The 23,107-nt window shown below is 50.5% G+C and overlaps 1 protein-coding gene across 3 annotated transcripts; it reads right to left on the bottom strand.

Moving 5' to 3' along the window:
• Positions 1–198: 198 nt before the first annotated feature.
• Positions 199–14,426, bottom strand: Lrrc15 (leucine rich repeat containing 15). Of its 3 annotated transcripts, XM_040750991.1 has the most exons (3): positions 10,016–10,070; positions 9,222–9,476; positions 199–5,487 (listed from the first exon to the last, which is right to left on the bottom strand). In XM_040750991.1, exon 3 carries the CDS (start codon positions 5,482–5,484, stop codon positions 3,724–3,726), a length of 1,761 nt encoding a protein of 586 aa, XP_040606925.1. In that variant the 5' UTR covers positions 5,485–5,487; positions 9,222–9,476; positions 10,016–10,070; the 3' UTR covers positions 199–3,723. The 3 variants fall into 3 exon arrangements, with proteins under 3 accessions (XP_040606925.1, XP_040606926.1, XP_040606924.1); XM_040750992.1 differs by lacking the exons at positions 9,222–9,476; positions 10,016–10,070 and adding an exon at positions 14,353–14,426; XM_040750990.1 differs by lacking the exon at positions 9,222–9,476 and having other exon boundaries at positions 10,016–10,091.
• Between the last annotated feature and the right edge of the window lie 8,681 nt (positions 14,427–23,107).

Here is a 23,107-nt window from a genome sequence, read left to right as displayed (position 1 = left end):
CCAAGCCTATTCTTAAAGCTCCCCCAGCCACAGTGGATATTGTTTGCGATTGTTACTCAGCTCCTGCATTTTGCCCCTAAGCCCTGTTCTCCACCCAGGATCAAGTTTTTGTGAGGAGCCATCCATCCCATCCAGGCAGCAAGGGCAGCGCCCACAGGTTTGAGACCTCTCACAAGACGTCCACAGAAAACACACTCGTCCCACATATACGTTTATTGTTGATTCTGTGCACCAAATCTATCATAAGTAGCATCTAGCAAAAGACAGATCCCCCCAACCCTGCCCACCAGGGCTCACATTAGACAAAACACCAGGGGCCTAGAAATCTCTAAATGCTATGCTAGCAACTGGGGCAATTTGCAAAGATCACCTAGTAAGGCAAGCGTTCTAGCAGAGCAAAGGCAATGGGAGGCAATAACCCTCTCTCCTTAGGGGAAGGGTCCTGGGACCGGGTGGTGCTTCACCCAGAAACTTCCTGCTGCTCTCTGTTTGGCCACACTAGTGGCTTCCTTCCTGAGATCATCGTCATTCAATGGCCAGATCTGATTCTGACCATGGGGCCTGGGGCTGAACCTTGGAGTAGCTTATGGCTGGCTAAGTCTGGGATACACACAAGGCTTTCCTCCTGACTGGGGTTATCAACCTGCTTGCCATGTCCTTCCCAAGACTGGAAGTGGATTCCAGAGTTCCATTCTGCCATCACGATGGCCGTGGGAACTGTGTGGTGCCAGTGAGAAGCCCCAAGATCCCAGCTGCTTGTGGGCAGCCTGTTTCCTTAGTGATAAAAGCCCTAGGGAGCCCAGAAGGCTTTGTACAGAGATTGTCTGTTGGGCACTGCAGAAAAGGCCCTAACACAAGAGGATGCTAGTGGGACTAATTTCACAAGGAGTCAAGAGGGTTAGAAGGAGAATACATGTGGAGCCTTGAAGGGCACCCAGGCACAAATCCGTTAGTGTGGTGACTCTAGGTGGCCTTCTTAGCTCTCTTTCAGCATCAGCCCCCCCCTCCACACAAACGCTGGAGATGGTGTCCAGGAAGCAGTGACAGAGAGGGAAAGTGAGCTGAACTCCACACTGTGTCACAAGTTTCTAGGGGCCACAGAGTTTATTCCAGCCCCAAGAATTGAGCAAAATGCATTATCTTGTTGGAAAGGACCCTCCATGCAGTGTTCCCTGCATCTAGGGCTAGAAAACGTGGAGAAACCAAAAGCCCCATTAATAAGGAGCAGTTCCATCTGGACACTGTAGTGGGGAGGAAGGGAAAGGCTGCCATGTCACCTGCACCTGCGCACTTAACTCTCTGCCTGTGAGCTCCTAGGCAGGCCTTGAGAAGACAGCTGCCCCCAAGCCAGCCTTTGGGCCAGCAAGGCAAATGACTGTCACTGCCAATGTCAGAAGTGGCCAGCAGTTCCAGGTTATAACTGGCAGGGGACACCGGATAGTGTGGACTCCACTTTCCTCCGTCCCTAGCCCATTGAGGCTGGACATAGCTCACGGGGGGGGGGGGGCTTCAAATGGTTCTGGGAACACAGTACTACGCCAAGCTTCCATCTGCAATAAAGCAGGCCCAGCCCTGCCTCACCCACCAGCAGGCCCCAGTCGGCAGAACCACGATCACACTCACTCTGGGGTTGGGGACAGCTTTGGTCCATGTGTACCAGGGTATGCCTTGGGGAGATGATACCTTTTGACTGACATCAGGTTCCCTGGGGCAGAGTGTGTCGGTTCTCACAAGTATTCTTTCTGGATTATTCTGCCAGGGAACTGGAGGGGAGGTCTGGAACTCCTGTAAGCTCTCTGTTGCCAAGACTCGGAGGGGTTTCTCATTTGCCCCATAAGAACCACTGTAGGTTAGAGATACATTTCCTGATCCCTGTGGTCATCTGGAGTCCTTCTCTTGTTAACAGAAAAACCTGACATTCTCTGTTTCACTGTTTTGTTTTTGAGGGAGGCTCTTTCTACATAGCCCTGACTGTCCTGGAACTCACTCTGTAGACCAGGCTGGCCTTGAACTCAGAGATCTGCCTGTCTCTGCCCCGCAGTGCTGGGATTCAGAGTGTGCACCACTGCTTGGTCGTTTATTTGCTTTTGTTTCGGTGCAGGTGTATCAGCTGTCCGGAGAGAGCTATGTCACCTTGATCATAACTGTTTAAAGTGTGGAAATAGATGCATTGTAGCAGGAAATGCAGTCAAGGCAGATGTTTTGCGACTGTCACTCAAAGAGAAAACTCTAAACTAACTGATTCAGCTCATGATCAGAACCCAGACAGAAGGTTTTCTGGAGCGAACCCACGCCCTCGTGTGACCTTCCAGCATGCCCTGCTATATGCTGCCTGTGAACACCCTGCAGTCTAGCTACCAGCTGACTAACTAATGTGAATGAAGAATTTGACCACAGTGCAGAAGGATTCCTGGTTTCCATTACACTTGGTTATTCAATTGGAAGATCTCATCTCTGAGCTATTTTGCTTCCCCCAAATGAAGAACAAAAATTAGAAACAGATTTGGGCATATAATACCCATAAGAGGATGGGTAGAGGGAGTCTGATGAGCAGCATGGGGCTTGTTGGCAGGGAAGATGCATGCTTACACAGGCTACTGTTGTTCGCATGCTTCTGGTCTGGCCAGCTTGGTTGCCTCTTGTCCCGACTGTCTCTTTTACTCCCCACAGCCGGGCCTTTGCAAAGGCTGCCGATGGAGGGGTAGGGGGGCTCCCTCCCAAGACCATGGAAAGCTAGAAAGTCCCCAGCATCCCCAGAAGTCCTCCAGAGCAAGTGGAATGGAGACACTGTGGTATCATTTCTTGCTGTCATGCTGATCACACAGGTATCTATTCAGATTGTGAGAATTCACTAGGCCATACACCATCACACTCCCACTTTCTGTATGTATGTCATCCTTCGATAGGAAACCAGAAAGGGAAAGTGTAGGGCTGAGGCAGCAGGTTTCTTCCTTCAGTCATTATCAGTGAGCTGATCTCCGTGTTTTGCATGATTTTATACCATAAAGGGCTAAGATCTTCAAAGGAAATCTTGTGACTTTAAACATTCTTCTCGCAAAGGCTGAACTTGTTGCGATACAGACTGATGACAACTCTGCCTGGGGAGCAGACAGCATAGGTGTCTTTCTGTCTTGCACAGCACCCTCCAAGCCAGCACAGTGAGCTAAGAGCTGCCAACCTTCTCACGGAGAGAACCTAAGTCTGACTTTGGCAGCAGAAAAACAAAGGGAGACCTCTTACTTGAGGGGACAGAGTCAAGCTTGGCACAAAAAGAGAAGCAAAAAAAAAAAAAAGCAATCAACTTATATAATACTTCTAGGCACGGGCTGTCCCGGCAGAGAACTATCTCATAATGTGAGCAGGCCTTGTCATCATGAAGTCTACAGAGGCTGGGAGGGGCTGAGTGCAAGGGAGCTTGTACTTGGAAGTAGTGAGGATTTGGCAGAGGGCCCCTCTGAAGGATGCCTAGGCACTGACCTAGAACCTTCTGGAGTTGCTTGCTTGTTTGTTTGTTTAATCACCAATTAGATTTCTCTGGGCACAGAAGGTCCTGAAATGCCTGCTTCTCTACAGAAGACCTGGGGGCTCAGGACAAGATGGGGGCGTTTTCCCCTGGGCCATCAGAGCTTGGCTGTGTGGACCCAGGTTTGGAAGCTGAATGATCACATACTCTGTCTGGTCCTCTGGTTTCGTGTTTCCCCAGCCCTGCTCGAGCCTGCTTCCCTAACACTCATTGGGAGCCTTCATCTGCATCAGGACTGCCTGGCTCCTCTTCTTGCAGCAGCAGCAGCAGATGCAAGCAGCCAGGGAACAGGCCAAAGCAATGATGCCGATCACAATGGCAGCAATGGCCAGTCCAGTCTGGGCATCAGTCATGCCCCATGTATTGCGGTCATCAGTGGCTTCAATGGTGGTCAGATCGGTGTAGTCTTCTAGGGCAGTGGTGATCTCTGTAGTAGAGGAAACGGATGTGGTGTCAGGATAGCTGGATGACCCTGCTAGATCAGGGTCTACATAGCGTGGCACTTCCGGGTAGCTAGATACTTCAGGAGCCTGGCCACTGGGCACAGGGAGATTGATATTGATGATGACAAGAGACTGGCCTCGGACGTTGGCTGGGCTGGAACACACTGGAAGAGTGTCTGTCCCCAACCTGGCTCTGTTGAGAACGAGCCAGTTATGGAGTGGGAGGATACCTGAGTCACACCTCCAGGGGTTGTCGTAGAGACGGAGTTCACACAGGTTCCCCAAGTGATCAAAGATGCCCAAGGGCAAGTTCTCCAGATTGTTGTTCTGTAGCTGGATGGTGGTGAGGCCGTTGACATTGGCGAAGATGCTGCCGGGGAGCTGTCGGAGGCGGTTATTTTGGAGGGAGATGTTCTGCAGGTTGGCCAGCGCTCGGAAGACATTTCCATCCAGGTCCTGTAGAGCATTGGTATGGAGGGACAGCTCTCGCAGATTCGTCAAGCCGTTGAAAGCTCCCGGGGCGATGGAGTTGAGCTGGTTGTGACTGAGAATCAGAACCTGCAGCTGGGGCAGGTTGATGAAGGTGTTGTCAGGGATGGATGTGATGTGGTTGTTGTAGAGCCAAAGTTCCCGCAGGTTGGGCATAGGCCCAAAGATCCCCGGGGAGAGCTCCTTCAGGGAATTGCCGAAGAGTGTGAGCCTGTTAAGCTGTGGCAGCTGCATGAAGATGCCAGGGGGCAGCTGCGAGATGTGGTTGTTGGACAGATACAGCCTCTGGAGGTTGCGGTTATTGTGGAACAGGCCAGGGGACAGTGCGCCAATCTGGTTCTCCTGGAGGGCCAGCTCCTGGAGGTTGCCCAGAGCATCAAAAGTGCCCATGGGGATGTCCGAAAGCCTGTTCTCATATAGACGGAGCACTTGGAGGTTGCCGAGATGCTGGAAGACCTTAGGTGACAGGCGGGTGAAGCCGTTCTTGCCCAGGTTGAGCTTGGTGAGTCCTACCAGGTGGTCAAAAGCACCTTCAGGGATGTATTCCAGATTGTTGCCATGCAACTGGAGTTCCTTGAGATTACTAAACTGGGAGAACTGGGCTGGCTGGATCTGAGCCAGTTGGTTATTGGACAGAAGGAGGGATTCCAGATTGTCTAGACCCTGAAAGAGGCCAGGAGACAGCCTCTGGATTTTGTTGTTGGCAAGGCTGAGATAGCGCAGTGACCCCAGGTTTCGGAAGGCACCCGGCATGATGTTCGACAGTTCGTTCTTCTCCATCCTCAGGGCGATGAGTGCTGAGATGTTGAGGAACGGGGCCTCCGTGATCTCAGTGATGTGTGTGTTGAGGATCTGCAAGCTCATAGCGTTCCAGGGCAGAGGAGTGGGCACTGCCACAATTCGTGCCCCTGTGCACTCTACCTGGGAGGCCCGGGAACAGGTACACTCACTAGGGCAGCCATAGTAGGCCAAGCCTGCAGCCCAGGCCTGGCAGCCCACCAGCAGAAGGAGATAGTATTTCAGTGGCATGGCCTGTGTGGGGAGAGAGAAGCTGTGTGAGTCACGGTCACCTCACTAACCACCAGTCTTCAGTTTCCATAGTGACGTCCAGCCCCACCATCACCCACCGAACTCAAAGTCTCTGCTTCGGCCAGAGAGCCCCTGGGCTTCCTACATCGGCACCCTTGCCCGGGCAAGGGCCTCACTGGAGTCTTCCCTACACTTCTGTTCAAGTTCAAGTCCAGCCATCACTAAGAGTTTTCTAGATCTCATCAGTGGGAATTAGTCACCCCCTTGTGCAGGTAATAACCCTGCAGCCCTCTTCTACTGCCTTATCATAGCCAGCTAAGCTTAGGTGGCGCTTAATTGTCTCTTCCCCTAGTTAACAAGCTTTTTAAGGGTGCTATCTTACAGTCCTTCAGGTTGCTAAGATAGAAACTGTATCTCTAAATACATACATTGCATTTCAATTATATTCAACCCCCCCCCACTCCTCCTCTAAGTTCCTCCTGGGTCCACTCCCATCCCTCTACCCACCTCATCCCAATTCATGTCCTTTTTTTTTTTTAAATAACCCACTGACTCCAATCTGTGCTGCCCATATACACATGGGTGTGGGGCCGACCACTAGAACATAGTCTACCTACCAGGGGCCACACTCTTAAACAGAACTGACCATCTATGGTTCCCTCAGCAGCCATCAGGTTTCAATAGCTCCCAAGCTAAGAGTGGGGGCTCCTACGTTCCCTCCCCGATCCCATGCTGGTGTGTGGACTGGATTGATTTTGTGCAGGTCTTAGACCGACGGCCACAGCTGTGGTGACTCTCTAACAGGTTCTTCCCTAGCTGTGGCTCTCACAGTCTCCCTGCCCCCTCCTCAGTGAGGTTCCCTGAAGGACTGTGTCATATAACTTCTGTAGCTCTCAGCACATGAACAGGCTGGCAGGACCCAGCCTTGTTGGAAGGCCCAGAAAGGAAATGAAAATAAGTCATTGTATCAGTAGGGTCTGAGTCTGGGATGTTGGAGTCACAGGGATGGGTAGTGGGAGCCAGCAGAGGGAGGCAACACTAACTTCAGTTAGTTCCTTCTGCCCTCTCTGCTGCCCCTCCCTACCAGCCCATCACCACCAACACCACCCTCGCCCTTTGGCAATCTGTCCACATGTGCTTTATTTAGATTTAATCCAAGCCATCTTCTTCCGATAAGAAGCCACTGTCTACACCACATGCTGCCTGTCTGGAAGAGGTGGCTGGGCCTCAGCTGATGCCTAGGGTGTGGCTTCTGGTGTGAGCCCTGCTTCCCACAGAAAAACACTGGGTGGCCTGCAGTAAGTCCCTGAAAACACAGACACACTTAAATCTGGGGGCTCTAAGTGGGTCCAGATGTCTCCTTAGGCACAGGAGCCAAATACATGGAAGGCTTGGGGCTTGAAGTCACCTATGACAATGCTAAACACAGAGCAGTGGGCACGGTTCCCTATGTGGATATTTAAGGTCCTGCTTGGCCTTGAACGAGAGTTCTCAGGCCTCGAAATTCAGCTTCCTCGTCTGCTAAGTTTCTCTTGGGGCTGTTGTGTGGGTTAGATGGGAGAACAGACTCAAAGGGCATCCTATGGATGGCTGTGACTAATGCTCACCCTTGTTCTCAGCTGCCTATAGTATACGCTCACAGCCCCCAAAGGCAGGAAGCCCTCAGAGTGTCTATAGTCTGGCATTCTTTGTCAAGGGACTAAGGAGTTGTGTGTGTAGACATGAGTGCCCAGGATGTCTGTCCACAGTTGAAAGGAACCTGTAACTCCTGAGGGTTAAGGAGTTGCCACTTCTCACGATTTTATGAGGAGGCAGGAAGCAGGGAAACCAAGGCTCCAGTCTCCAGGCTCCCGGTGAGGACTTGAGTGGCATGAAGTGCCTCCCCTAAGGGGTGAAGCTGATGAGTAAAGGCAGGATGTCAGTCAAGCCACACACTGGGCAAGGGGGACACTTGGCAGCTTCTCTTGGTGCCTGAGATGATGGGGTCCTAAGGCTAGCTCCCCACCCTGGCCTGGGCTTCCTACACCCCTCCTCTATTCCCCCCTGCCAAAAAAAAAAAAGCAGCTGAGAAACACCCTATGTATGACCCGCCTACATAGACTTCAACTTTTCGTTTATTCACAGCCCTTTCTAGCACTGGGCTGCTTTACTTTCGTGAAAGACTTGCCAAAGTGTGTGTAGCTACTGGGAAGGAACAGGAACAACATGGCCACTGGAGTCCAGTGGCAAAAGACGAGGAGGAAGGTAAGGCTGCGGACCACATTTCAACAGCAAGTCAGGTTCAGAAAGAGAGAGGGAAACTGCTTAAACAGGGGACACCCAGAGCCAGGCATAGTGACTCATGCTCATTGGATGGCTCATGCTTGTAAGGCAACAAGAAAAACAATTTAAAAGCCTGGGCACAGAGAGTTCTGTCAACCCAGAGCTGGGTAGGTGGAGACACATGGATCCTGGGAGTTCGCCAGCTAGACAGCCAAGCTAGCAGGAAGGAGAGGCTCCAGGTTTAGTGGAAGACTTTATCTCTGGCATGCAATCGAGGAAGGCATGTGACGTTGACCTCTGGCCTCCACGTGTGTACCTGAAGGCACAAGTGCACCCGCCTCCCAACAAACCAAAGCACACGGAGACAGCACAGAAAAAATGGCTCCATGTCTGCAAAACCTGAGGTATCATATTGGCAATAACAAGGAAACAACGCTGGTACAAAAGCTAACGTGAGAGATGGCTCAGAGGTTAAGAGCACTGGCTGCTCTTCCAGGTGTCCTGAATTCAATTCCCAGCAACCACATGGTGGCTCACAACCATCTACAATTCAATCTGGTGCCCTCTTCTGGCATGTAGGCAGAGCACTGTATATGTAATAAATAAATAAATCTTAAAAAAAAAACACTGCCCATCATGAGGAATTAAAAAAAAAAAAGCTAACGTGATCTTAGACAGTCTCTAGAGAAGTACGGAGCACGGCAGGGAGGAGGTGATGGTCTTACTCTACGCCCCCCGGAACAGGCACCTTGCTATTACGCCGGCTCAGTTCCACTCTGAACTTCAAGGCCAATGACAAACTGGTTTCTTAAAGAGCTCCTAGAGCAGTGATTCTCAACCTTCCTAATGCTCCACTGTTTAATACAGTTCCTCATGTTGTGGTGAGCCCCAACCATAAGATCATTGTCGTTGCTACTTCATAACTGTAACCTTGCTGCCATTATGAATGGCAATGTCAATATCTGATATTCAGGATGTGAGCCCCACAAAGAGGTCACAGCCCACAGGTTGAGAACGAATGGTCTAGAGGATGGTAACAGGACATAGGAACTAGACCACCTGAGCATCCGTCAAAGGCGCTGCGGATAAATAGCTGGAAGTAGACAGAGAATCCACGAGCCTTCCCAGAGTGTGAAAAGCTGCCGTGGCATAAAGAGATGCGATGCAACTCCAGAGACCAACACCAGGGGCGTGGCACAGCAGAGTTGAGCCCACACTTAGTGCGCACAGTCTCACAGAGGCAGCGACCTTCGCGTTCAAGCATAGCTGAGAACTTTCCGATTGAGATGGAGAGAAGAATCCTACCCTGAGCAAGCGGTCAGTGGAGGAGACAGCAGCTGTCCAGCCCATGGCTAAGATTCCAGGTTCAAAGGTTGAGTCCCGGAGAGTGGAAGTGAGAAACCCACATCTCCCAGGAGGCTGGGCAGTCGGAGCTTGTGTCTGTTCTTCCCCCGATAGATGTGTGTGAGACTCACCCCTGGCTGAGGCCCAGTTGCTCCTGGTGCTGTCTGAACTACTTATTTTTCATAAATATCCATTTGCCCAGCTCCAAGGGTGATGTCGTAGCCCAAGTAATGGAGAGGGATTATGTGCCCATCACCTGGAAGCTCTGCAAGCTGTAGGAAGCATCTCCCTTGAGGACCATCTCCCCAGCTAGGTGGGGGTATCAGGCCAGCCCTGTGAAGACTCTGAGATCCCCGTGGGGAGGCGGGAGGGAGACCCTTTGTAGCCTGGGAGGAAAACCAAAGAGATAATTCCCTGTGGGAACAGACACTGTTGTTTAAAATGGACCACACTCAGCACAACAAGTATTGTAAGAATTCCCAATGTCTTTTTATAAATCCTCTCTGTCTGCGGAGCCCACCCAGTACTTCGTGCAGCTGTTTCCAGTTTTCCAGTGGTTCAGACAGCTGGTGCCTTCCCTCCCCCCACCTGCCTGCTCCTGACCAGCAGCAGAGAGCACCACAAAGGTGCCCTGCACAGAGGCAGCACTCAAAACCGGCCTGGAGCTAGACCTTGAACTGTTGGCAGTGCTGCAGGCAATGGCCCTTGGCTTCAACTAATAGCCCACGCTACCCAGGACTGCTTGGCAGCCATGACAATGGCAGTTAAAGGCCCTCAAAGCTACCCTAATTACAGCTTCCTCCTCCAGGCATCGAGCGCGTCCTCAATCATTTCGGCCAGCCCCTGGGGAGGGGGTCCGTGTGGCGTCAGTCAGATCCATGTAGTCAGAGGACTGGGCAGATAGATAGAAGGACAGATGGCTCACCTGGACATGGACGCGGCCCCTCCCCAGGAGTGGAAACGATTGAACAGGGTGCCGGCTGCGGGTCTGTTTGCAGAAACACCCTGTGACTCATGAGCGAGTGAATACATAATTAGCCTTGAAGCCCTGGGCTTTGCTGGTTGGGAGCTGGGCTTTCTTGGATTGGTAACATCGTTCATGTTCACTAAACACAGTGTTCCCTGGAAAGAGACTCCTTATTTCAATGCCACAAAGTGAGACTTTTGAAGGGGGCCAGGGAGACCCCTATTTCTACAGTAGTCTTGACAGTAACAACCTGAGTTTAGGTAAATACTGCAGGCCTCGGTTTCCCCTTCTGTAAAAGCTTCACAAGTCCTTACAGCTCTAGTGTTGCTTCTGCTGAAGGCAAAAGGGAATCTGGAATGAAGACTTACCGTTCTCCCATCCCCTCTTCCCCATGAAAAGCCGCCTGGCTACGCCCACTCATACACCAAGGCTTGAAAAGCCTTACTCTCTCAAGCTGCTTGCTTCAAAAGTTCCCCCAGCAGGGCCACCCCACAAGTTAATCACTGTATCTTCACACAGCCTGAGACCTGAGAAGACCCTTACGGGCCTCTCCCACACTTCCCAGTGCACCCAAGGCAATTGATGCCCACAAAGAGGATCTCTCTTCATGCCTGTGACACTCCTTAAAGATGGCTTCCTAATCAAGGCCTCTTTTGGAGTGAGATGGACCGTAGACAATGCAAGAGAGAAGCCAGGTTTGGCCCTGCACTCCGCATCCCCATCCAGGGTCCCTGTCTTCAGTCTGGCCACTCTTTGGCGCAGTCTAAGAGATGTGAAGTCAGAGAGGCTGGAACTGAATAGAATTCACACCTGGGGTCTCTCTCTCTGTCTGTCTGTCTCTCTGTGTGTCTCTGTCTCTGTCTCTCTCTCTCTCACACACACACACACACACAGAGTGGCCTGAGAATCTTGTTGGCTAGATCTGATCTCCTACCATCACTACTGTGACTGTGAAGTGACCTAATGTGTGCAAGACACTAGGAATGCTTCTGGGAACAAAGTGGGTTCCCCTTAAAAGTGAAGGGCAGTTATTGTTAGTTGTTGTTGAGCAAAATCAGATTTCTGGGGACTCCACCCGCAGTGTTCCTAACTTCTAGACCGGGCTGAGTCCTAGAGTCACACACACACAAGAACTCCCACTCCAGTGCACACAGATCACACTCAGAAGTACCTACAATGTGGTCTAGACTACCTGGGAACCCATGCTCACAGCCTGTGCTATTTAACTGCCAAGAAGAGAAAGAATGGGAATAGGAGAGACTGAAGGATGTTTTACTATCTAGGCACACCTTCTGGTTTTCCTCCCCAACCTAGAATCTGAAGCTTATATTAATTGAGGCTCAAAGCTGCTTCCAGATATAGTTTGTGAGAACCAGGACACCACCGGCACAAGAGCATTTTGAAGTCATCTGGTCAGACCATTTGGCTGTTTTGTAGATGAGAAATTGACAGGTCCATAGAGAGCAAGGGACTCACCCAAGGTCACACGGGCAACTGAAGACTCAATATAGAGCCCGGTGAGCCTCTGGACCTCATCATGAGGCTCCTACAGGGCCTTGTCTGTGTCGGCTCCCACCTCTGTGAGCTGGGGGAGAGGGAGGAGACGCCTTGCCCCTCCCCCTAACCTAATTGGCCTATGCACAGTCACTCTCCACTGTTCAGTATTATTAGTCAAGCCCAAGTCCTCTCCCAACTCATTCTGCAAGTGACTTTCTGCTCTAAGGCTACACTGATGGTGCGTTGTTAAGGGTTAACGGAGTAACCTGGAAGAGGGGAGAGAAGGTTCGGAAGGGGGCACCAGAAGATTGAGTCTGGTAATCTCAGCACACACAACCCATGATTTAGGAATACTCTAGCCAGACACAAAGCACCCTGGAATCCCACAGCAAGACAATCACAGTCTCATGCTCCAGGGCCCTTCAAAACCAAAATATTGTTCATTGCCTTGTTTTGTTTTTTAAAAAAGAGAATGAATAAGAAAAAGCAATTCCTTCCTAGGCCCTCTGTGGGACCCTCCCAAACCTGGGCCTGGCCTAGCCTGGCTTCCTGTAGAGGCCAGAGCAGGTCTGTAATTTGCCAGGCCAGAGCTTCGAGAGCACAAACTGGCCAGCACAATGGCCAGAGTTGGGAAGTAGCCACTTTTTATAAGAAGTCACAGAGCTCAAAGACGCTCAGACCTTAGATCTGAAGCAGCCTCTGAACGTCTCAGAAGCCACTTCTGCCTGTCCTGTGTCCCACGGCCAAGGCAGGCACTAGAACGGGCAGCTTCAGCAGTTCTGCTGTGGTCGGGAGCTGGGGAAGCAAATTGTCATCTGTAATGACAGTTTTCCTGTGTTCGCTGGCAGCACAAAGTCTGGGCAACGTCCTTCCCAGCTCTCATCTCTGCACATGCGGATCTGCCCCCACTCACGCCTCCCTGCCTCCACTTACACAGCTGATCTGGGTAGCACCCCCAGCCTTGGGAAGTTCTCAGAGCACTTCCTGGCCGCGACCCTGGCACATGCCTTCCCTGACACTGTCACTGATGAGAACAACAGCTGACTCATGACCACAGGAAACTTTGACTGTCTGGCCCTGAATTTACTCCAGATGTTCAGGCGATGCAGAAAGAAAGAAGACCCAGTTAGTGGATTTCCAAGTTACAGGGCAGGGGCACCCACACATCTGAGAGCTGCCTGCTATAGGCAGTGTCAGCAGATACCCTAGGAGAGATGCCAGCGGTGGCAGGCAACACTGGACACCTTGAGTCACTTTCTGCCTTGAGGTAGTGCGTTCAGCCCTAAAGGTAGAATGGCCAGAAGGTTAGAAGGCCTAGAAGGCTCTGCTTTTCCACAGTTGATTCCTGTGCATGTGGGTAAGGACAGGATTAAAACCCACCAACCAAGTCAGCTGTGGCTATAGCCACGCCATAGAGTGCTTGCTGAGCATACTTGGGGCCCTGAGCTTGATCTTCAGCACCAAATACATACATACATACATACATACATACATACATACATACATACATGCATACATACACACACATATAAACATACACATACATACAAACATGCATACACACACCCATACACATATATACACACACATACACTCACATACACACATACATACATACATACATACACACACATATAAACATACACATACATACAAACATGCATACACACACCCATACACATATATACACACACATACACTCACATACACACATACATACATACATACATACATACACACACACACATATATAAACATACACATACATACAAACATGCATACACACACCCATACACATATATACACACACATACACTCACATACACACACACATACATACATACATACACACACACATATATAAACATACACATACATACAAACATGCATACACACACCCATACACATATATACACACACATACACACATACACTTACATACACACATATACACACATACATACATGCATACATACACATGTATACACACACATACATATACATACACACAAACATGCATACACACACCCATACACATACATACACGCACATACACTCACATACACACATATACACACATACATACACATACACACATGCACATGCACACATACATACACACACATACATACAATTACATACATACACAGCACCCGATTCTCATCACAAACCTACCTCCAGCCACCCCTTTCCAAACTCCTGTGACCAGAATGGGATCATCTAAGCCACACACAGACCTAGAACCTGGACATCTAAGCCCACCCGGATCCCAAATTGGCACTCCTATACAGGGGCAACACATCTGCTGGAGTCTGTCAGGTAACACTGTCAATCTATGACAGAGGGCTGATTTCTCCCAGGCAGAAAACCCATCCAGAACAGATCCGTGTGCAAGGGCCCCTATAAGCGGCCACCTCAGTAGATGCAAAAGAAATTATACAGGTTCCAACAGCTGGCACCTAAGAAAAATTCCTGTCTGTGGACCTGACATCTTGGAGGATGTAAACCCCGTGCTTCAGTCAACTTTCAACTAACTCCCTGCAGGTCAAATATCTCCCCAAGTTGACTCCCCAGACCATAAAGACAAGGGAAGCAAATGGCATCAAGATTTACAGCTAGACCCTGGGACCCGGGCAGTGGAGGCAGGCTCGCCCAGCTCCTGTGCAGCCTGTACCTGTCCAGGTCCTCAGATCATCCCAGGCACGCGCCAGCCCTGCCCTTCTGGAGTCTCTCCCGGGATGCTATGGTCAACCGGGAGGTGGGGCGCGGCCGGGAGAGAAGGGCGGGCACCCACTTACCAGCAGCTCCACGCGGCTGCCGGGTCAACAAGAGGGAGCCGGCGAGGAGAGGAGGAGGATCCGGCAGGCTCAAGGCTGCAGCATGAGTGCCAGCCTTCTGGGTCCTCCCCATCATTTAAACACCCCCTCGTGAGTCACCGCAGGGGGCAGTGTCGGCCAGCGGGGCGGGGCAGCCCGACTCTGGGCGCATCATGGGGAGCTGCGTTCAAGCTCAAGGGGTATTCTTGGACTGCATTTGAAAATAAGTTTCTTCTCTCCCCTTCCCCACCCCGCCCTTCCCCATCTTCCGATTGGTGTTCTGTGTCCGCCGTGGTTCTGAAAAGGGAGGTTTTCTGCGACTTCAGTGAGACTCTGAGTGACTGAATGTACTTGCCCCAGGCCCCAGCCCAGGGCTGGTCAAAGTCGTTTTTTCCTGTGGCCTTTGAGTCCACTCCTCTCTTCCTCCTCCCCACCCCCTAATTTTAAACTTTTTATATAGAGATAGCTCCTATTTTACAGAAAACATGCAAGAACAATATAAGGAATACTCAGATACTCTGCTCAATTCAGCCATTGATAACATTTTAGAAATGGCATTTATTTTTATTTTAAGTTCCAAGGAAGAGAATATAATGTCTTCCACCATGTCTCTCTCTTTTTTTGTTTTTGTTTTTGTTTTTGTTTTTGTTTGTTTTTGTTTTTCGAGACAGGGTTTCTCTGTGGCTTTGGAGGCTGTCCTGGAACTCACTCTGTAGACCAGGCTGGCCTCGAACTCACAGTGATCCACCTGCCTCTGCCTCCCAAGTGCTGGGATTAAAGGCATGCGCCACCAACGCCCGGCTCCACCATGTCTCTTCTAAAAGCAGCATTTCATGTCCCTCTTGGGCCATCTTCTGCTCCTAGACTGATGCCCCAGAGGTGCTTGTAGGGCATGGCCTTGGCCCTGAACTGTGACAGCCATGGATGCCCTGCCCCAGTAGGGAGCCAAGACACTGTTTCTATTCAAATTGCCCCAGAGAAAGAGATTCTGGGAAGGAGATAGAGTGGTCACAATTGGGGAGGGGGCGGCCAGACTTCAGCTTCTTTTCCTTAACTGGCTCTCAAACAAAACAGGAGCCGCCTAGAGACTGTTGACCTTCTCCACCAAGCGGCGAGAGTGATGTTTGCACCCAGCTCCTGGTGGAACACCAGGGGCCGTAATTAATGTTTGCAAGGCGCTTTGAGACCTGCGATGAAAGGAGGATATAAAAGCGCAGTGTTATTACTGAAACAGTCATCTGGGTGGTCAAGCCTTCCAGCCTGAATCACGCCTCACCATGGTACCATGAATCACAGCCAGAAACAAAAGTACCTCGGCTAATAAACACGGAGCAGAGAGCACCGCCACCACACCCCCAGCCCCAGCTCTCCAACCTCAGCCTCCTCCCCCACTGCTAGTCCACAGGAGAGCACCTCCCTCCTCACCCCCAACCTTGGAGCCTCTACATCTGGAACCCAGGGGCATCAACTTCCTGCCCATGGACCTTCCAAACTAAGGATATTCTGTGTGTCCTGTTCCTCCACACAGTCACTGCTAGGCTCTGGGCTCAGAGGTGTAGTCAACAAAGGGTCCATTTAAGGATGGCCATCCAAGCAGCATGGCTGGAAGATGGGTGTCCTGAAGAACCGGCTCTGAATTTCTATATTGCCTCCTCTACACCTTGTTTTTCAACCAAACCACAGTGACATTCAGGGCCAGGCGATGTTCCCTGTGGAGCTGCCCAGGGCTTTGCAAGTCTGGCCTCTACCTTCTAAGAGCCAGTAGCATCACCTGTGTAGTGGTGGCAACAAGGCATGTCCCTAGACGTTGCCAAATATCACCTTCCATGGGGAGGGGTGGGGGAACTACGGGCCTGTCAATGGCTTTCCACTGCAAAGTATGTAATTATGTCCAACACAAGTCCCAGGTCCATGCTGACTCCCAGAGGTCACACACACATCAAGGGGCAGATCGAGAATCCAAATTCGTGGCTTCGCCATGTGAAAGTACTCAGATAGGCATGACCTGGACAGGTAACAACACCACACTAGTTAGACAGGCTCTGTGGAGGGAGAACTGGGGACAGACAGGGTGGGAATGAGGGACAGACAGCACAGTCCTTGGGGTAATACTGGAAGCATTGGCAGACATGGTGCTGAAACGCAGTGGAGTGGATGAGGGAAACCATCAAGGCAGAGCAGGGAAGGCACTTGAATGAATGTCACTTTGTCTGAAGCCCAGATGTGTGATGGAGTTGAGGATACCTGGGACGCCTCCCCGAGGAGTGCACGGCCTTGCAGGCAGTGGGGAGTCACCAGGGAAAGGGAGAGAAGTATAAGCAGAGCTGTGTGTAGGATGCTGGTGTGGGGAGAGGGCGCCAAGTTTCTGGCCCTCGTGATAACACGTGGCTGATGGACACTAACCAGGGCATGCAGGAGGACCACCCCGGGATGCCCTACAGATCCCCTTACACTTGTGCTTCCTCGAGCATGAGAAAGCACATGCCGCCCGGTCAGCCCCCACAAGTGAGACATACTACTTCTGAAAGGAAAAGCCTGACTCACCACCCTAAGGCCCTGTGGCCTCAGGGCACTCTTTCTATCTGTCCCGTGGGGAGAACCAGAAGGGCCAGGTTTGCTGAAGAGCCCAAGGGAAGTCTGACCCCCTCGTCCAGACCTGTGTAGATCTATTTTGGTTAAGAAGGGCACGGCGGCTGAGATGGCTCAGCGGGTAGAAGTATCTGCCGCACAAGCCTCACAGCCTGAGATGGATCCACAGAAGCCACATTTAAAAACCCTCACGAACGCCTGTCGTTTCAGCCCTCCTTCTTCAAGACAGGACTAGAGACAGCAGAGTCACCTGGGTGCTCTCAGACCAGCTAGCGGAGAATTGCCATATGGCAGAAGGAGAGAACTGACTCCCAAAAGTTGTCCTCTGACTTTCATATGCATGCCACGGTATCCATGGTATGCTATAGAGTGTGCTTTCTCTCTCTCTCTCATACAAACACACACACACACACACACACACACACACACACGGGGGGGTGGAGGGGGCAGCTGGGGCTCTGCCATTCAGCTTCTGCTCTGTGGAGGAAAGCCCTCATAGCACCCTACCATATGGCATTATCGTACCATGAATCCCCCAGGAGAGTGGCAAAGTGAGGAAGACAGAGAGCAGGTGGCAAGGCTGTGGGCAACAGAACAACCTTCTTTGTTCTACCAGAGGCTGATGGGGGAAGGCCTTCTGTGTATATGTTTGTCTTATTGGTTGATAAATAAAGCACTGGTGACCAATAGGGAAGCAAGATAGGTGGAACTAGGAGTTGAGGAGGATTCTGGGAAATGTAGTAAAGAGTAGAGAGTTGCCATGGGATCCCAGGAAGAGAGAAGAGAGGATACATGAGGCTGGTGTCCTCAATAAAATAAGACCTTATAGAAAGTGTGGGGGGGGTGTTATGGGTTAATACTTAAGACGGAACTAGCCAATGAGAAGCCCTGGACATTGCCTGACATCATTGTAACTAATAGAGTCTCTGTGTGTTATTTGGGGTTGATGCAGCTCTGGGACCAGGCTGGAGGGAAGAATGCTCATTACAAAAGGCAAGATGTGTAAAGCCATTTGCCAGGGTGGTCTTGCTCCCACAGAATGACAATGAATGTACCACTGTGTTCAAGACTGTTCAGAACAGAGGTCTGATGTCTGACTTCCTTAAGACAGAAGACTGGGAAGGAGAAGGAAGGGCTTGGACCCGTGTATAGGGACCAAAAGCATCAGAATTGTCCAGGAAACCCCACACTGGGGATAAGGATAACTGAGGCCCTAATTGCCAGAGGAGGACCCCTCCCAGGGAAACAGTGTGATAACCTCTCTCACGGCTAACCCTGCAAGGCATCGATCTGCTGCTTCTTTCAGCTTTTCGGCAACATGACTACATGCTGTTTTCTATAGCATGACTATATATTTCTAGACAACATGACTATAGCAAGGCAACAGTCGTTTCTTTATACATTACAACCACATGGTATAGCAACATTGTTCCTCAGATACACCTCAGCCTATGAGAAACAATCTTACTGATTGTCAGTCATGGTCCCCCAGAAGCCAGAGGACAGAACTAAGTCTGAGTACCCCCTTTGAACAGTCTTCAGTGCCAATCCACATCTCTCCTTCTAGGTCCCCTCATCCCCCCACCAGCCATGGTTCCTCCATCTCTGAGGCAGCAAAGGCCTCTGAGGCCCCGTGGGTGGTTTATGGTTCTCAGCTCCCTGCACGGTCCTGGATATTCTGGGTGGTCTAGTTTGAGCCCCAAAGCAGTGACTCTCAAAGAGATTCATATATGCAGGTTGTTCAATGTTTTGTTTGTTTGAGACAGGCTTTCTCTGTGTAGCCCTGGCTGTCCCAGAACTCAGTGTGTAGACTAGACTGTCCTGGAACTCAGAGATCTACCTGCCTCTACTTCCAACAAGCTAGGATTAAAGATGTGCACTACCGTGTCCAGTTGGTTCATGTTTTATTAGAATACACTTGACTATTGTATTGCCATCAACCAGGTAACTAGGACAACTGTCATACACTGTCAAAATAAAGTTGTATTTCTATCCTGCTGTCTATTAAGCTGAAACCTGCCTTCCAGGAATCCCCATCCATGGGCTCTGTCCCATTTATGGAGCATATCATCATGCCAGCTCTCACCTGGAGGCTGCTTTCATGTGAAGGACCCATGAGCAGGTTCACCCATTCAAAGCCCTTGTCTCTCCTGAACCGCTGGATACACACCTCACCTCACCTCACCATTCTAAGCATCAGCGTTCATTCAACAACAGTGCCAGGCCTTAGACGAGGTGTTAACACACAGGAGTGAATTCATTCTAAGAGAACTCAAACACCTCAACTATCAAGAGTAAGACACAGAACCATGGAGCTTTCCAGGGTCATGGAACTAGGGTTTCCCACAGAACTGACACGTGAACTGCTCTTGGCAGAATGAGGAGGCTTTTGGGCATTGTGAGAAGAAGCAAGGGCATTTGTAAAGGCACAGAGTTGTGAATGATCAACATATCCTGTGTGTGAGAAACAGAATAGCAGTCCCCAGAGCAGGGTCATGTCAAAAGCAGAGCTGCCATCCATGACAGGAAGAGTCTAACCAAGTGTGGTGCATCCTGCAAGACGCAGCAGCATTCAGCAGGGGGTGTGCCATCACATCAGCGTGCCATGGTGGCTTCCACGGGACGTCCGGCAATGGGGCATGGGAGAAGAGATACTGCTAAATGGCCTGCAATGTATAGGACAGCCCCCGGACAGAGCTACGTGGTCTGAGAAGTCGCTGATGCCAAGGAGAAGAAAGGCCGATGTGGAAGAAGCTTGGGTGACAGTGTGGAGTGTGAGTCACTAAAGGACATGGAATGGGGAAACACGATAAAAATGGCAGTAGCAGCTCAGGCAGATGACGAAGGCCTGGAGCATCGGTAGGCAGGCTGGAGCATCGGTAGGCAGGCTGGAGCATCGGTAGGCAGGCTGGAGCATTGATAGGCAGGCTGGAGCATCGGTAGGCAGGCTGGAGCATTGATAGGCAGGCTGGAGCATCGGTAGGCAGGCTGGAGCATCGGTAGGCAGGCTGGAGCATCGGTAGGCAGGCTGGAGCATCGGTAGGCAGGCTGGAGCATCGGTAGGCAGGCTGGAGCATTGATAGGCAGGCTGGAGCATCGGTAGGCAGGCTGGAGCATCGGTAGGCAGGCTGGAGCATCGGTAGGTAGGCTGCATAGCCAATTGGTGAAGCTCCGTGATGGAGTGTGTAGAGCAGCGAGTGGGCTGCTGAAGCAGGCTTGCTGGAGCACTATCACCAGGGAAGCCAATGTGGCAAAGCTGAATCACATGGTGTTTCCAATGAAATGTGTAATGGTGGTTTTGCTGCACTGGAAATGTCATCAGCTAATCCTCAAGTCATGGTTGCTCCTGAACAACCTGCCTTCGTGCTCATCTTCCTACCAAAGGAAAGGCAAAAAAAGAGATGCTTAGGGTTTGACCTCTCTCTCTCTCTCTCTCTCTCTCTCTCTCTCTCTCTCTCTCTCTCTCTCTCTCTCCTCCCACGTAAAGGAGAGAGTCGACTCTGCAAAGTTACCCTCTGGCCCCTACACACACCTTGGCATATGCATGTCTCCCATCACACATACATGTACACAATTATAATACATTAAATTAAGACGATTAATTTTTATAAAGAGGCTACAGTGAGTGGCAGCAGTAAGGGATGAGGGAAAAAGGGGAGGAGGGGCTGGGGAAGGATGGAGAAAACGGTCAGGCTCTTGGGGTGTGGGGAGACCCTTAGCCACGGCACCTCAGTGTGGGAAGAAGTAGGCAGGAGAGGAGGCAGGGGCCGAGGGGACGCTCAGCGGGTGCGGTGTGTGCACGTGGCTTATGTGTATTACGAGTTTGTGTGTGCACGTGCACATGTGTGTGCATGCACATGGGGTCAGATGACAGTGTCAAGCGTCTTCATCAATAACTCTTCACCCTATTATTTATTTTTAAATGTTATTCGTTTGTCTGGACACATACAAGGAGGTCAGAGGACAACTTTCCAGAGTCAGTCTTTCTATTCTACCACGAGGTTCCCAGGATCCAACTGAGGTTGTCAGGCTTGGCAGCAAACACCTTTACCTGCTGAGCCATGTAGCTGGCCCTTCACCTCATTTTTTAAAGAATGAACCGGAGCTCACTGACTGGATAGACTAGCTGGTCAGCAAGGCCCGAGTGTGTTCCCAAGACACTGCCTCCCCAGCAACCACAGGTATTTCAGCACATGCTGCTAACCCTACTGCTGCATGTGTGCTGGGCATCCAAACTCAGGCCTCATTGGGGTGTCCTGATGGTCACATCCAAGGCCCTACTGTGAGACATCGTCATGGTGCCGAGCCCACCATCTGCATGAGAGTTCACTCAGTTCTGGATTTCTGTGGGTCTGGAAGACGTGCAAACATCAGGGACTATTTGCCATCACAGTCTCATACAGGGTGTGTTCACAACACATGAGGGTCTTTACGGACAGAGAATTCAACATGCCCATAGATCAAGGGAGAATGTCTGGTGGAGAGGGAGGGGCCTAGGAACGGAAGATGGAGTGAATAACTGTGAATGTCAACCCTGTGCTCAGTGTGGTTCCAACAGCCTGGAGCAGGGCCCCTGTTGCAGGAGGGCTCATGCTTCCGACGGCTTCAAATCTCAGCTCTGCAAGTTCTCCCTCTCCGTCTCTGAGCAATCTTCTCCCAATGCGTAAGGTCGATGAGCTTCAATAGCAACCTGCCTCTCCTGATTAACTCAGGGCTAGAAGACAAATAAGATGTAAGGTCCACAGTGCAGGATGCTAGCTTAACTGGTGGGAGTGCCCTGAACCTCCTCAGCTTTCCCTGTCCCTGAGGATGATGTTCTCAGCAACCAAGAGCATAGGCAGCCTGTGAGCAAGCGCCTTTATCATCCTTTGCTTGTACCAAAGGGATGGATTTGGACTACATGAAGTATACTTGCACATCTCTCAACAGCCAAGATGCTGTGATAAATGCAGGGGATTTCATCATGTATAAACACAGGGGTTGCTTGCACAAACTTAGAAGGCTACGTCACGGGAGATACGATCTGAGGGAACCACTGGAATATATGTGGCTCACTGTTGATAGAAACATCCTATGCATCCTATGTCACGTGTGACTGCGTCAAGCACCATGCTCATGTTGGAAGAATGATGCCAGAAATACTGAAAATATATAAAATAATAATAATGGGACAAACAAGCAGACAGTCACCTTCTTAAAATCTTCAGCGACAACTCCCAGACTCATCCCCATCCATACCCAGTTATTAGTGGTGTTTCTCCAGAGGTGAGTTTCCTAAGAGTGCTCGGGTCCCCAGCATGTGCTCCTCATGATGGTGACTGCAGAGTCATGGGTGTTCCGGGAGGCTGTTTGCTCAGAGTGTGGGTGGAGGGGAGAGTGTCTCATGGTGAGAAAGCAATCCCCAAACAAACAGGCAAAGGATCTGAACAGACAGCTCGCCAAAGAGTATACACAGGTGGTCAGTGAAGGTACGAAAGAGTGCCCAATGCCTCTGCAGTACAGAGATGCAAACACACACACACACACACACACACACACACACACACACACACTCCACAAGCATTACTATGAGGAAGAAAAGGATCTAGAAAATAATGTGTTGGAACAGATGAGGAGAAGTTGGACTGGATATTTGATAATGGCAGGGATATAAAATGACACAGCCACCATGGAGAGCAGGATGGCACATCTAAAAAGTTACATATAAAAGGACCGTGCCGGGGAGCCCTTCCCACTCTGGGCACATGCCCCAGAGCAGAACTTATCCACCCATAGTCGCAGCAGCATTAATCTTAACAGCCAGAAGTGGGAGCGATTCAAGCCAACAGCAAATGAGCTACTGAACAAACTGTAGAATGTGATGCATATAAAAATGTGTATGAACATGTTCCAGCTTTAAGAAGAAAAGGAATATGGGAATCTTTCTGAGTGAAAGGAACCAATCTCAAAAAAAAATTTGGACACTTTCACTTTTAGGAAGATACATCTAGGAGCTAAGCTCACAGAGACAGTGCATAACAGAGTGATGGCCACGGAGTGGGGTGGGGGGCAGGGACTGATAATGGGGTGAGTTTCAGTTCGGGGAGCTGAAAAGTTTCTGGAGACGGGTGCTGGTGACAGTTGTCCCAAATTATGGTATACTCAATGC

The sequence above is a fragment of the Mesocricetus auratus genome, unplaced genomic scaffold (assembly GCF_017639785.1).
Source record: "Mesocricetus auratus isolate SY011 unplaced genomic scaffold, BCM_Maur_2.0 Super-Scaffold_100008, whole genome shotgun sequence".
NCBI lineage: Eukaryota > Metazoa > Chordata > Mammalia > Rodentia > Cricetidae > Mesocricetus > Mesocricetus auratus.
The sequence above is the reverse complement of the archived record's forward strand: the minus strand, read 5'-3'. Positions and strand labels throughout refer to the sequence as shown.